This window comes from Anopheles stephensi, chromosome 3, assembly GCF_013141755.1.
Source record: "Anopheles stephensi strain Indian chromosome 3, UCI_ANSTEP_V1.0, whole genome shotgun sequence".
Classification (NCBI taxonomy): Eukaryota; Metazoa; Arthropoda; class Insecta; order Diptera; family Culicidae; genus Anopheles; species Anopheles stephensi.
The window spans coordinates 20,292,008-20,308,456 of NC_050203.1; the positions used below are offsets into that span (position 1 = coordinate 20,292,008).

The window sequence follows — 16,449 nt, forward strand, 5'->3', positions numbered from 1 at the left end:
GACCACTCCTTAGCTCACAGTATCTACTAGATGGAACTAGCAAAAGAATATGTACCTTTTTATAACCTAACATTATATAATTAGATATTAATATTAATATATTATATAACCTAACTTTGAACTGCCATAATGCAATGTGCGCTGAATGAATATTAAAAAAAATCTTTAAATATTTCAGTGAAAATAATTTGACTTTTACTGGTCAACCCACCCTATGGCGACAATCCATCTACTGAAAATGTTGAACCTCCATCCCAAAAAAAAACCTCCTTAATGTATGCAAAGCAAACGTCTGAAACGCAACAAATTGCTAAGCCTTTTCTAAATTCATGACATGCCCTGACATTACACACCCTTCCTTTGCTTAGTTCCTTGGTGGTTGGAAATATGGCATTTTTAGACACAAAATAGCCTGTTGTATAGCCTTTCATCAACCGAAAAACGAAGTAAAAAAAATCATCGCTCCGTTAGTGTTAGTTACTGACGGATATTTCCCACCGCCCCAGTACACACATACACTCATAACGCATTCCGGTCATATTACACCGGCGTACATCCGCCGGATGATAACTCAGCATAAATTTGCATATTCAATAGGTTTCGCTCAAGCGTCCTCGGTCGTGAAGTGTAATTAATTTACTCCCGATACGACGGCACGACTGCCAGCGAAAGTATGGCAACCGAAAGGCTTCCATCGTTTGCCCTTAGCCGCCCGCCTTTTTCGCAGTACTGCCACCCGTTCTACGGCGGAACGTGATCGAGGTGGGGGGTTAATATTTCACCAAAATGGCGTGTTAATTAGTGTTGCGAACAGCTATACTGTTAACCCGAGTTCTCCGGAAGCCCCTTGGAGCCGTGTCCTGTCGGGGGAGGGAATTAGATTTTTGCTACACAAAAGTCCTTCGTTAGTTGTGTGTAGCAGAGACTCAGGCTTTTTTGTTTTTTTCAACAGTTCTCAGTCCTTTCGGAGTGAATGTGAGTGTTTATGACCTGGCTTTAGGTGTTTTTCTTGCTGCATCGGCATCACATGGCTCCGTGCATTGGTTGAATTGGCTTTGAATGTTGAAACAAAACAAAACATAAACTGTATGTGCCCTGCACTTAAGGGTGAGATATCTGCAGGGTGTCCTGCAGTACGAGATAATGCCACTGACACAGAGCTGCATACCTACTGGGCCCACTGCAGGGTTTATTATTCATGATTCGCACAGCCACACACACACAGCCTTCCTTTCGTATGGTTTTTCGTGCCAGCAAGAGACACTGTGCATGCCTGTACAATCACGCTTCCCGAGACCACCGTGTCCCGGGTGAATTGTCGTCGTTTGTGTTCACACTTGACCGACCGTGCGCTTTGCTGCAAAATGCAAAACGGGTGCACTTCAAGAATTTTGCTCCCCGAAAGCACGCCCCACTTCCTTCTTGTGCAAAGCAAATGGAGCTTGGATATCAATACAGTCCGGGTTGCGCAAAACCAGCCACCGGCCATCATAATTTTGCGCAATAGAGCAGCAGCATATTATCGACAAATTGCTCCTAATGCTGCAAGGGTAGGTGGCAAAGGTAGAGGTGTCAGCCAAGGGAGAGAGAGAGCCTCAAAGGACAACGTGTCGGGGTGGGTTTGCTGATCTTCGAGCGGGGAATGATAGCTCGTCTGAAATATTGATTCGAAGCTTTTAAAAGCTTTCAAAACCATTCCAAGTGAATGTGCACAAATTGATTGAACTTGACTGTGGGTTTTGCCCTAGATTCATGCGAACGATAAAAGGTGGCTGGTGGGTGACTGGAAAAATAAACATAGAATTAAAACCCGCATTTGTAATGTATAATAATCAATAATTGAGTTTTTTCTTACGGTCCAGATTCGTGCGCCTGGATGTATGCAATTTATATTTTGAAATCTTCATGTTAGCGTCTGACGGACGCTAGGAAACAAACAAACCTTTACCTTTTGTTGTTGTTAAGCTCTCAATATAAGAAATTGAGGTGAAATTTTATTCCTTCAATATTTTAAGTAGCAAAAATCCAACTTTGTTTATTACATGTACTTCAAGCCTAAAAGATGCAATTAATTTTTCAATTCTTACTTTCAACAGCATACCAGGGAACCAGGAAACAAATAAAAACTTTAAAATGATTAATGCTATGCGCAAAAGATCAATTGTTTTCTTTAAGAAGGAGCAAAATGAAGTCAGAAATTTATAAATCCAACTCTATTAGTATAAAATCGTCTACTTAACATCCCAATAAGTGAAACATCGTCTGAAAAATAGTTTTCATAGATCTTTTGTTTATTTCACTAAAATTCAACTCCAGTAAATTCAGGACTGAATTCAAAAACTATCTTTAAGTTTAGCTTTAATTATTTTTTTACGGATGCTTATTTCCAGTTAGCAAGTGATCAAACAAAGTTTAAAATAATGAAACAAACACGTAGCGACGGCAAGTAATAGTAAGAATGTTCCCGTTTATTGTGTCGCACCATCGATCAAGGTGTTGCAAAAAGGTGGCAAATACTTCCTGCTGCTGTGTGTTGTACGCCAACTAGCAGCTCATGGTATTTCAATGGAGAGAAGCCAAAAAAAAAAAACACGGAACAAAACGCTTCCTGTTTGCTGGAAAACGATGAAAAATGTCGCCTTTGCTGCACAGTTTCAAAAGCACCAAGACACAACCATGCCGTGCTCCTGTTCGCATGGCTCGCAACGTCTAGGAATGCTTTCAGCTCCACTTTGTGCTGGTTGGAACCATGAAGGAAAGTATACTTTCAACCGAGTGAAGATTGCTGTATGTGTGTGTGTGTGTTAGGGACGGCAAGACACTCGGCAAAGAGTCAATGATCCTAGCCATGGGGCAACCACACGCTGGGTGATGCATACACTCACAAACCCACAGCTGACTTTAAGGGCGTGGAACGATGGAAAGTGTTTACGACCGATCGGTTAAAATGGAATTCTTATCCGGGTGGGAAACGGCAAACAGCGTAGACGTATCGAGTAATAGTGACACTTTGTTATCCATTTAACACCTGTCACACATACTCGCTTTTCTCTAGCAAAGCAAAAGAGCTGCTAATCTCGTTGGCACAGGTTGGTTGGAAAAAAGCGATTTTATATCGAGGCGCTTGTTAGGGGGAAAAACCAGCATCACAGGATCGGTGTATTAATCGGCAACAGGCTGAGATTCATTGTTAAGCGGAGAATTTATAAATTCCTCTTATCAGTTTTTAGTAACAAAAACACATAAAACATACGCTTACCCATGCATATCTGCTCTGTTTGCTCAAGTTCTAGTGTAGTGGCCAGTTGTTCGGGTGGGAAGACACGTCGTCGACGTCAACTAGATGCAAACAGAGCAGGTGCCTAACAAAGGTGCAGCATGTAGAAGTTATGCATCATTCATGAGGCTTGTCAGAAAGTCACTCAACTTTGAAAGAGATGAATTTTTGTACTCCTCCACGGCATCCGCAGGACTCGACTACTACTGGTTGGCTCTTACGAAGAGATGGAGAGATTTGCACTTCGCTAATCCCGTGTTGTGTACCTTTCCCGCTCTAGTTGGTGCACGGGAAGAGAACACCAAGGTTCGGTGAGGTTTTTTTTGCTTTCTTCGTCCTTTTAAATCCTTTTAAACACTGTCGTCTGTTCGGTAGGAAGGTAGCTTGTTGCCTTTGCAGGTTTACACGAATACCTTGCATCTAGCTATTTGTATGCTGCACGCTTAAAATTGCTATAGTGCAACGAGAAGGACGGGTTGTTTTAGTGAGTAGAATTTGGAGGAATTTATCGGTGAGATCGTTTTGCTTGTAGTGAAATGGGTTTAAAAGCACTTTAGTAATAGTTGTTTTTATGTTTTCTTTAACAGAATTAGACATGGATCAGACAGCTTTCGACAAGGCTTATGAAAGAATTATTTAATAATGCTTCATTCCCATGCTATTCATTGTAAATGGCCGAAATCAATCAGATTGTTACGAAGCGTTACTTTGCTATTGTTTAAGGTTTCTTCCCATGTATTCTCGCTTGTGTGAGAGTTTCAAGGGGCCGAAAAGTCAGGTGGTGGAAGCTATATCGGCGCCGGTTTTCACACGACTGGACCAGGGATCAAATACCATCCCGTACACAAAACTAACTTGACTATACAACTACTAAGCCAGAAATGGTGGCAGGCCAAAACCTCTTGAGGTTTGTAGTGCAAAATAAGAAGAGTAAGCGCGACTTTCAAGCCACTGCAATTGCATTCTTATTTACTTATTTATCAGGTGCTAAAGTCACTTCACGGTCTCCTGAAAAAGTTCAAGATGCTGGGTAGTATTTTCAGGTCTTTCTGGCTTCATCATTACTTCTGAACTTGAGCCTTGATGAAGACTGTCTTAAAAGATTCTACGGGCTAGGCCGTCCGATGCCATTCTCATGACGTGACAAGCCCTCCGGAGTTTGGCAAGTATAATTTTCTGCACGATAGTAAGTTCACCGTACATCTCATAGAGCTCGTCATTGTAACGGCTCCTGGAAGGGCAACATAAGGGATAATCTTTGTTTCGAATGCGGCTAACAGGGTTGTCGTCAGTTTTGGACAGAAGCGTATGTGAGTATTAGAGATTATAAACGTTCTATACAGTCCCAGCTTCGACCATCGTGACCAGTATTTAGGACGCTATAAAAAGAATAACAAAACACAGTCGGAAATGCTGTTTTGTTACCATTATAATCGCTCGTTCCTGCACTGTCACTCTGGGATGGGCAATCATGAAACCGAAAAACTCGCTCATAATCAAAATGATATTCCTGTTTGTAAATTATGCTAACTTAATCACGGCACCCCTGCCTGCCATCGCACTGATTGATGTGGCAACGCATCTAACGATCGCCCAACTTTTCACCTGAGCCTGAGATGTTTTCGGCGAGTGCTTGCGTGGGTGCCGCTATAAATCTTGTTTGTTTCGCGATGAGCAGATAACGTAATTAGCGAACGTGCGTGTGTGTGTGTCCGCTGCCTAATCGCCTCCCACCTACGTTGGATATTGGGGACCATATTTTGCTGCGGCCCTTGTGTGTGCTGAATGGTGAAGCATTAAATGGGAACAGCTTTTGTGCTGATCGTGCCGGAAGCTTTAAGCGATTTCCATTTTCATATAGGCGAATTATAGCGTAAAATCAACCTGGTGTAAACAATTTCGGGGAAAGCACTTATGCTCCTGCACTTCAATCATTGGTGTTAAAGCCGGGCAAGCGTGAGGTTAAGAGCCCTTTACTGCCTATAGTTAAGAGGCAGGAGTAAACGGTGCAACACATAAAATGGTGGGAGAAAGTTGAACAGTAAATATACTGAACCTTCCCCGAAATAAGATCCCGGAATAGTACATCAAATAGGCCACACAAAGTTAGTGTCACACACTGATGGATAAAACTCAACGCTAGGCACTAATTAGACAACCGCTACTGATGGCAGATGTTTACGCGTTTGTCTCCAAATCGATATAGAAGAACGTGTGGCTGTTGTCGCTTCTCTGTCCGAACTGTCTTTTTGGTTTCGGTATGTTTGGCTTCCTTCCTTCCAACAAAAAGAAAAACAAACCTATCAATTACCACTGTTCGGCAAACATGTTGCTCGTCGCCATTTGATACGTGTTGGTTGTTTGTCATCCAAATACGACAAGCATTGCGCGCCATCATTTTATTGTGCTTAATTAGTTGAATTCTGCGGAAGGGGAGTGTAGTCTGCGGCGCCATTGTACAGTCGTTTCTTCAAGAGATCCTTCCTTAAGGGCAGACAGTTGTTTGCACATAAAATGGAACGTCTTAAGGTTGTACAAAGGTAACGTTAGCAAGTGGCAATAATCAGGATGCTCTCAGTTTCAGCTTTTGAATTCTTTCGCTTGAAAAAAACAAAAATATCGAAACACCTTCCATACATTCAACAGCAAGGAGCATGCCTTAATTTGGGCTGGTTCACACAAGAAGTTGAGAGCCTCTTCGAGGAGTGCCTTCTAAGTGCTGAAAGGACCCTGGCTCCTTACAGCCTGCGTATAAGAAGATCGGCTTCTGTCGATATGTATCGGCCTTCTTCACAGCCCCAACTCCCAAGGATCTGCTTAGTCTGTTTATTATCCACTTAAGACCTACAACTCACCATTCTTCTAGAATGTATTCAACGTAAGAATTCTAAGGTTTTGTGTCTCCGTGGCTTCCAATTGCTCTAAAACCCTTCTTTACTACAACAAAAATGACGGCATGATGTTTATTTATAAATTTCTATATAATTAGTCTATTGTCTATCTGGGTGTCAAAGAAGAATTTTAAGACCTTGGGGTTCTTCTTAGCGGTGAACATGTCATGAAAAGGTCACCTGACGACCAAATCCATAAAGCCGTTTTTAGCCGTCCTCATCGACTGAGGAGGCGTAGATAGCGTTGATGCGTCTGCTAGAAATACTGAATAATTTGTAGATGTCTTCAGCCGTCCCAGACACTCTAAGCACACAGTCTTTAACCAAAAAAAAAAAAGAATAGATAAAGATGTTAACATCAAACCAAGTTGAAATAGCCTTGAAAAGACCTCTTTCAATTTTAATCACAATTTTGCAAGGAATGCCATTTATTTCCTTGCGACATTAGGACTCCTCTTGATTCATATATTATCTTCCTTCAAGTTCATCTATTTTGATAAGTTATAATAAATAAATAATAACAGCATTACTGGTTCAATCACCGAGGAGAGCACCTCGCGTCGCCCAAATTCCACGATGTCCCATTTTCGAAGGCAGCAACTGTTTGTACATTGTGACAAAATTTTCAGCAATAATTATTGTTTGCCTACGGTGACTGGCGCTACCGGGTATTGCCACCGTCGCATATCGTCAACGGTAGATTGCCAGCAAGCCACTTCAGGGGCGCAGTGAAGTGAAGATGCACTCGCGCGTACAAAACACCGGGCGTCTCCATCACAACTGGATGATGGAGAGCATGCTGGTGACAGGAATAAAAGTTTTCCCACATACACATGCTCCCGTGTGCTGCAACTCTGCAAGAAGCTATGAAAACTTAATGCTACCTAAAGCAGGGGAGCGGAAGGATGCAGATTGCTTGTACGCATATCCATCAAACTTGCTGGGCGAAAAGCCCGGTGGTACGATGCTTCCCTTTTAGCAGTAGTTTACCGCCATCAAATCAAATCATGCCAAGAAGAATGGAGTAGATTTTGCTTTCGCCTAATGAAGTTTAAGTTTATGACGGCTGCCTGGGAGGCGGAAAAACAGAAGCTTTTGCGAGATGTATTTGAAGTGGCGCGCATCCACTGCATCATCCGTGTGTACTTTCGCTAGAAACCATTTGTTGCTCTCGTAGAAGAAAAAAGGACTGATCTCATGTTTCCTGTGTTGTTTTGTGTCAATATTGAACAGAACGACAGGTAGTGTTTGGATAAGCTTTACCTTTTATTCTTCCTTTGTAAATTTTGAAATGTCCACCAGACTTTTGATTTTAAACTGACGATTTCTTCTTCTCTATTTCTTCTTCTTTCCAACAGATCTGACCGTGCGATGCGTAACCCGATCGAGGAGGGCAAGGTTAAGTCGTTCAGCAGAAGCAAAGGCCACGGTTTCATCACGCCGAATGCCGGCGGTGACGACATCTTTGTGCACATTTCCGAGTAAGTATCGCCTGCCTGTCTGTGTGTGTATGTGTTTTTTTTTTGGTAACCTTGATGCAATAATCCGACCTTCCCGTTCGATTCAGCATCGAGGGTGAGTACGTGCCGCTGCCCGGGGACGAGGTTAGCTATCGGCTCTGCTCGATACCGCCCAAGTACGAGAAGGTGCAGGCCATCCACGTGCAGATAACGCACCTAACGCCGGAAAAGCATTCGCGCTGGGAAACGTGCATGAGCCACGACGATGGCCATCGGCTCCATTAGGGTCGGTGGAACGAGCCGGCGCCGGATCAGCTTCATCAGCAGCAACAGCACCAGTATGCGGCTGCCGCGAAAGGGAAGCACGATTCACGCCGGTGGCCCGATATATCGTTCGATTTTGCGTAGGATGATGATGAGTGCAAGCGCGTCAACAGCAGCAGAGTAGTGTCGACAGAGGAAGGACAGGCGATCGCAAGAGTGCAGCAGGGTACGGAAAACCCGGAGTGGGGACTTTATTAACCGGTCGGTAATATGTTCAGTATTTTTGTTTATTAGATAGAGGTCGAACAGCGATCAATGCGGGTGAAGATCATTGGGAAAGAGGAGAAGGAACGGCCTCGTTCCTCTGTTTAGTTTCAGCGCGCACGCAAGTGCTCCATTTAAATGCACAAACACGGATAAATAATCGATTATCAGCTTCATGCGGTGCTGCAGGTCTGGGTTTGGCGCAATTGGCAAAAATAACATCCCCAATAGCGAAGCGAGAGTAAAAAAAAAAACAAGAAGGCGAAATAGGGAGGAGTTGCAAGACTATCTTAAAGCGAGATTTTGCTGACCCAACTTAAGCACTGGCGAGCGAAATGCGAAACTGCTAGGATGGGAGACGGGACAGGAAACGGTTTTAATTAATATGTGAAAACGTTGACCCACAAATGGTGTGCACACAAGCCGTGGTTGGACAAAGCAAAGCCAGAAGAGATAGATTAGCCGCAAGGAATAAACCGTTGCAGCAGCTGTGGTGCGCAGCCAGCCTGTGTGTCAGCGTGCAGCAAAAGCAGACCCATAAAATTGTATCCTTCGCTCGTGTGCTGGTGTGCTCTAATTTGTGCTAACCCTCCACCGTGGAACAATGAATCTGGGAAGAGGAGCGTTTCATGGTGGTGGGGATGCTAAAGGAGAAAAAAACTTTGCCACCGGGCAGAAACACAGGGACGTGCCACAACTACTCGAATGCCCCTGGCTTAGTAGCTCGCTTCTTATCGCCTAATTGCTATCGTTTTTAGTTTCATCGTTTTTTCGTTTTGCTCTCCCCATCACACGTGTTTCGGTGCTGAAGAAGCTGAAGAAGGGAAGACAGAATGATATATAAATTCAGGTCGCTGTCGCCATCGTCAACGTGGGGTGGCAAATAAAGCGAAGCACCACACATACATCCCTTTTACGATTAGAGGAATAAGCTCTTCCTGCCGTGTGTTGGTGGGCGCTTTGTATTAAATCTTGGGTGGCTGACGGTATCCGAATCTATTGTACAACGAAAATTAGAGCGGAAGCAACGGGAAGCATAGAAGCGTTAATACGCATACAAAGAGAGCTGGTGCAAAAAGTGATGAGGCTAATTGACATTTATTCAATTTGCAATCAGGACAATGATAATAGAAGCGCGCGCTCTTAATTGTGCTTAAATCTTTCAACGAGTGGGAAACGCATTGCAAAAAATTCGGAACAATGGGTCGATGCAGGTTGAACGGGCAAGCTTCTAAACTGCAAAGCCATCCCAAAGCAGCGGAAAAGTGGTGGAAAACCATTTGAATACATTTTGTAAGAATTTAGAGCGAGCGAAACATGTCCCAAGGGGCAACATATAACGCTAGATTTGTAACAGATTTAATGAACTAAAGAAAAGGTTAATCGAGAAAACAAAAACAGGAAAAAGGCGCACATAGATACAAAACAGAAAGCAAGAATTATCCAAGCGATGCGTGTGTGTGTGTGTGCCTGTACATCTTTTTTGGAGTAATTTTTCCCGTGTGTTCTCCGGGTTAGCAAAACAACAACAAAAACACGTGCTCGATGCGGTTCCGTAACGGCTTTGACAGAAGAAAAAAAAACCGCCTGAAAGTATGCAATCGGCAGTTGTCCGTTCAAACTAAAGCCCGGTATGTTGTGTGTGTGTGTTGCTTTACGATAAGAAACAGAAATGCAAGCTCATCCCTCCATCAACGGAAAGATTAATATTTAGAAGGAGACAGAGAGAGGGAGAGAAAAACTACGTAAAAAATAACATCAGGTAAAGAAAACAGGAAAACAACGGCCACTAAACAAAGGGCAAGATTTAAAATTTATACCCCATCTCAAGCGTACATAATCACCTCTTTGGGGCATTTTTGCGCGTGCAAAGGAAGCGGATTATTAATCGGATTATCCGCGGAGGAGTGGTTATTCCGCTCGCGGTTTATAAAAGCCATAACCACCACAGCAAATCTTACTCAATAATGAGGCGACGCACACAATGTTTGAGGGCTGGCGACAAAACAAGCACAAGGCACAAGCTGTTAAGAATTTATACGTTTACCTCATCGATAGCAAAAAGGGGAAGCTGCTAGGAATTTGGACAAGAAATCCGTTATTATAAAACAAACAAACAAAAAACCCCTCCCTATATTAGAAATCATACCAAGCCAGCACGCAACGCTCCACGCCAGTGATTGCAACAGCAAAATAAAAAAAAAAACATAACGAAGGAAAGTAAATACCTTACACCTTACCTATACATATATACCTATATACATATACAAGCATCCTTAAACTATAGGAGTAAACTGCCGTAATGCGCCTCACACGTCCACTGTTTCACCTGCCCCAGATCAGGCATATAAATGTAGTGCCATTTTTAAATGGAAAGACCACGCTGTTTGGCACGTTATCCGTACCTTATCGGGTATTGGAGTATTGCCTCCAAAAAACTGCTTCTACTCTCCACCCGGTCGTTTTTTTTTTTTTGTTTGAGGATTGCATACCGATGTGGACCAACGAAATGAAACGCGGCAAAACAGCAGCTGAGGCGCGATGGCGCCAGGGGCAAAAAAAAAACAAGACCAATTCTAATTACATTAGAGCGAGCTGAGTTTGGAATAGAAAAATCCCTTCACGTACAGCATCCGTTGCGATTCATCCTTGTTTTTTCGGGAGGCATGAATTGAATTTTATCTACGAAATTCGATAACTTTTCCTTACGCCTGTTCTCTCCCAAGCTTCAGCAGCAAATCAGCTCGACACGAGAATCGTCTGAAGTAAGCAAATGAAATAATGTTATAATCCTTCCCCTTCCTGGTGGGTCCTTTTCGCACACACACACACAAACTTTATTTTATGTCTTGCACGTTGTAGAAGAATTCACAAGAACGGCAGATTGTTCTTCGTGTGGAAAATTTGATCTGGGTAATTATATTTTCCGGAAATGATACCAAAAAACGCACGCACACGCTGAGGAATCGATTTCCCTCTAGGGGGTCACCCGCCTGCCTGTCGGTGTGTGTGTGTGTGTGTGGTACCCTTGAAGGTGTTAACTCTATCTTGGAAAATTGGACTTTTTCTAACTTTTTTGTTTTCTCTCTCCTTTTGCTAGATTGGGAACGATCGTGCTCGTTCGATCTTTATGGATTTTTTTTTGCTTCCGTTTTTGGTTAATTTTCTTTCGCGAGGTCCGATGCACGGAAATAAAGGATGGAAAAGGGATTTTTTTTCTCGGTTTTGTTTCCCCAAACCTTCCAATCATATATCTGGGCCAAACAGCAGCAATCGAACAAGGGGGAAAGAAAGAACACAGAAGCACCCCTAGGGAAACCCAAAATGAATGTTTGCTGTTATACTCTATAGTAGTGTTTTGCATTAGATGTACTGAATGTTGGAAACCTCACCCCAACCCAAAAACCCCTCGTATTTGTACCATTTTGTAAGTTTCGTCGTAAGCAAAGACTGCGTAAATTGCGTGCGAGAAAAAGAGAGAAAGAGATGGGGAAGGATATGGAAAATAAGGAGAGAAAAGGTACCGTTACTGTGTGTGTGTGTGTGGGATAGTAAAAACAAATAATTGGGGGGAAAAAACCTACTTCGAACCACAGGAAAAGGGAGTAAGAATACGCGCTCCAAACATGCATAAGGCGCGCATGAATGATATGGGTTTAAATAAACGTGCGCTGAACGGTACGGGCAAGGATGATTCGTTAAATGTTTTAAACGGTTTGAGTTGTGGTTGACTTTACAAAAGAAATATACGCGAAAAATATCCGAACGAGTCATACGGTGTGTTTCAGATTTAATTTCGACTGGTTGCGCTCACATTTTTTGACGCACTGCACTCAATTTCTTGTTAGCAGCGATAAGCGATACGAATTTTTGATAGAGCGCACTTAATTTCAACACCCATCAAAGCTACCATCAGTGGATTCTATTGCAATCTATTGCTTGCATCTCGCAAATCGAGTGAGGTGCGTAAAAAAATGTGTGTGCAGCCAGTCGAAAGCAAATCGAAAAACCCTGCAATGGTTGAGTATCCTGGTCACGGCACCATCTATCCAAAGGGAAGCTATTCTTCTGCTTGATTACTACTTCGTATTTCCTTATTTTACTTTAAATCTTCATATATGGCATTTAATTATTTTTTTTGATAATAATAAAATTGTATAATCATTTTCTGGTTTGTATACACCTTCACGGCACAAGAAGATAATATCCGATCTACTTATACTAGCATCAGTATCCTGGTCACGCCACCAAATCGGCAAGAATAATTTCATGCGGAAAAGAATTTCGCTACTTTGCTATCATGTTTGCTTTTTATCATTGTTTAGAATTTTTCATTTTCTTGTATTACAGGGTTTTTCAGTTGATAATGCAAACGCGCCGCTCCTCCCCCGTACTCTCGCTTCTGAGTTACCTTAAATTTAGGTAATAGCAAAAATGTGAAAAATTGTTGTAATAATTATTTACAATAAATATAAATAATAAGTAAAAAAAAATATTATAGTAAAAAGTCTGAAAAAGATACCCCTTTGCGTAATTCAGTTGCAAAAATGAGTGTCCGTGAGTGGGTTGGGGCATCTATTCAGACTTCAGCCAAATGGTAAACAATGCTAGTTGACATGGCAACGGCTCCAGGTGAAGGGAAAATTAATTTCCTTTTATTGTGAAGCTACCAGATATTATTGTAATCGAGGCCGATGGTATTGTACACGTCGGCACATCTTATTATATCTCACAGCTGCGTTTACACCTATAAGTTACGCACTTAGCCGAGCACTGACAGGCCGTGTACAATATCATTTGCTTCGATTACAATATCATCTGCTAATTTTACACTATTTAGGCCAAATACTCGTGGTAACTTTGGTTGATATAATTCCGGAACTTCTTCTAATGGCTTTTACATTATCAACTGAAAAGCCCTGTATCATGAAGATTTGTTTTTCCTTCCAACAATTTTTTGAGTAAGTTATAGTTTTCATAGATACATTATGAAACACATTTTATTGCATCACCCTCGTTACTCACCTTCCTAAAATATATGGTACGGGGAGAGTGTATACACAGCACGATTATGAGAAACGATGCTCAATTAATCCTGTGGCTGGGCTGGGTTTGGTTGAGGTGGGAGGTTTGGGTGAAAATTGATCAAATATTTACCTTCGCCCCGGTTCCAAACTTTATAATCTCGTTTCCGACCCAACAAATTTTGCGGAGGAGTACAAGCAAACAAACAAGCTGCTGCACAACGTGATCGTTGGCTTTCCCGCTTCACCGAGCGACGGCACAGCGCGACAGCAAAATAATTTTTTTAGATAAGTTAATATTTTACTATAAAAAAAGTTCGAAGCTTCCATCGTTTAAGAAAACCTGTCTGTTTAACATCATCGTCCAGCACATAGAGGCAACAGTGTTTGTACTACACCGAGTAAACTAATATATCTCGTGAACCTCAAATATTTGTACCGCCAACAAGGACGACGGCGGGGTCTAGCCAGCCGACCAGCCTGCCAGCTCGAAGACCATGTTCCCGGCCACCCGGGTGTAGGATGGTGTTGTGCTAGGCAAGCAAAATGGCGCCCGCGGCTAAATACCAAAACAAAAACAGCAGCCCAAGAACGGACTGGGGGGGGAAAGAAATGTTCCGCGTTGGACGCGTTACAATGTACCGGAGCTGCCGAGGCGAGTCGAGTCGAGCCGGGGACACAATACAATAATTTTATTGTATGATGATGGGAAGAATGGAAGAATGTAGCTAAAAATAATAGCAAAACCGTTGTAACACCGTTAATAGAGTGGACGAGTGTGTTGTCCTAGAGTCCTGGTTGGTTGTTTGGTTCTTGCTGCCGAGCATTCCACGAAACTCGGCCTGGCGTGGCAACGATGGTACCATGTTTGAGAGGAACAATGTATATAAAAATGGCGCAGGGCAAAGGTTTATACTACAGCTCTTGTTATTATTTTTAACCTCGCCAGCAGCGACCAGATTTTTGTTCATTGTAAGTCTGGTGCTATGTTCTATGAAAAGCCCTACCGTTGATGATTGCATGGAATTGATGTCATTTATTTTGCTTCGCACGGCCCATTTTAAACAAAAATGGTCATTTATTGCTCGCAAAAGCCTGGCCGATCAGGCCTTCTACTAGAGTACATGGAAATTCAAACCTGACTAGCCCTACAGCAGTTGACAGCGATCAATAACGACGATCGATGTAGCGATCTTAATCATATTTAGGTTGAGTGAGGAGTGAGGGTGATGTCGGTCTTCACACGGCAGTACCGAAGCTCAGATCTCATCCCGACCGCCTCCTCGTACGTAGGAGGACTGACTATCCAGCTATCCAGCAATCAAGACTGACTGTAATAGCTAAGGATAAAATCAAGTAACGGGTCGCCTGAAATGGCAGGACAAGACCTCTCGCGGTTGTAGAGCCACATAGGGAACAAGAGAATATTGGAGCAGAATCTATGTTTGCTCACGGACCTTCTATCTGTCTCTGTGATCTCTTAAAGAAACACATGAGTTGATGCTAGATCTGGTTTCCTTCTGCTTCGTGCAAGGCATTTGGCGAGCAAATGGACCTACCAACATTGGTAGAGCCTCTTATGGAACTTGGTGTGAGATTAGTGGAACTCGGTACTGAAAGAAGAGGAGTACACTCAACCACAGCTGGCCGTTATCGTCCACCTTTAATCCAAAATATTCAAATCTTCCGACCACTTTGACATCTGCGTTTGAAGGACCTTTTCCGATTCAGGATGTTACTTAGTCGATCGTTCTGGATGATTTTTACTACTACTCAGACATAGACTTAATTGAAGCGTTGCCCATCACGTCGAGAATTCACTTCAACGTTTGGTGGATTGTACTTAACCCACAGGACCGAGAGATCCTGTGGTAGCTCATCACCACGTTTTGCCCTTTCCCTTTTCTTCAACAGAGAGCGAGAGACGATATCCATCATCTCCGTAGCCAGAGGTTCACTGTCGAGTTCTTGGAGTTCACTGTCGAGAGGGTAGCTCCTCGTTTGATTCCTCGTTCTTAAGCTGCCAGAAATTAACGGACAACGTAGTCAATTAGTATCAACATACGAGAGAATTGATAAATATTACGGCTACGAGATTTAAATGCATAACTTAAGCCAGATAAGTTTCAAGCTTAAATACGCAATGCAGCAACAGGTGGCAGAGTGTAAGAATGCAGAATCGTTGCAATCTGTTGCTTGGTTCCAGGACACGTCACATCTTTTTCGGGAGTTTCATACACCCTAATACAATGTAACTTCTTCAAATTCAAAGCCAAAAGCCAGATATCAGATATTAAGTACATAAAGCAATCATTTAATTATCCTCAAACAAAGTTTAATGTTGCTTCATTGTAAGCGGGCAGTCTCGCAGCAGCAGCAGCAGCAGCAGCAGCAACAAGCTAAAGATATGCTGCAAGTGCAGTTCCACATTCAATTACGCTTTACACTAGCCACCCCCAAAGCCGGTGCGGCAACCATTTCGTTATAAATATTTACCATCGGTAACTATTTCCGTGACGTGACCAGACGAAAACAGACTACCGACGTCTTCCGAGATCTCTCTGTTGGGATGCTGCTGAAAACCACAAACCCCCTATGGACAGGGGACAGTTTGTCCGCCTGTCACTGGGCAGGAGAGCATGTGCATGGTCATGCTGTTGTTTCGCTTGGGAGAACCAAGCCAACGGCGCGCGTGTATAAACCGAAGAATCACGTTCCGCTTCGGTTAGTGTCCTGTGGTGTCCTCGATTGCCTCCACACTGTGTTTGCGCTTCTGCAGTGACCGAGAGGCTCGTCCCATCGTCGGGAAGATGAAGCAAACCGCAATAACCCACAAAATGGGAATGCGATGCCTGCGATGATTGAAAGGAATGCTGGTACGGATTCGATTGGCTGAGCAAATAAGTGGTGGTGATTGAATAACAATCGTCCCAGAACACGGACGTGCATCCCGGGGGTGTCCGGGTGAGCCAGCAAGTACACGGTGTTCGTGTGCTGTTTTTGATACTTTCCCACCGGGAATCACTACCCGTCGTTGGCGGATGCTTTTAAATTAAGGTAAAGCGTACATATAGCTGGTAATTAAATTGGAAAGGGGACTTAAATATTGTTTTTCGGTCTAGACTTTAGAATACAAAACTCTGGATGATGTGAAAGAAAAAGAGGGTAATTACCAATAAGCATAAGTATGATTAATACAGTATAAGTTCTTAATAGTACTTACTCCAATTTTTTATCTTGGTGGACAGCTCCAAAAGGATACGGGTATT

At 42.9% G+C, this 16,449-nt stretch overlaps 1 protein-coding gene across 3 annotated transcripts in view; it reads left to right on the top strand.

Annotated features, from left to right (window-relative positions):
* LOC118512785 (cold shock domain-containing protein CG9705-like) overlaps positions 1-10,388 on the top strand; it is a 35,515-nt gene extending 25,127 nt beyond the window's left edge. For all 3 annotated transcript variants that reach the window (XM_036057699.1, XM_036057700.1, XM_036057701.1), the window contains 2 exons: positions 7,527-7,649; positions 7,736-10,388. In XM_036057699.1, coding sequence (XP_035913592.1) covers positions 7,527-7,649; positions 7,736-7,913 — 301 coding nt within the window. In that variant the 3' untranslated portion in view covers positions 7,914-10,388. The remainder of the gene's footprint in view (positions 1-7,526; positions 7,650-7,735) is intronic.
* Positions 10,389-16,449: the final 6,061 nt, after the last annotated feature.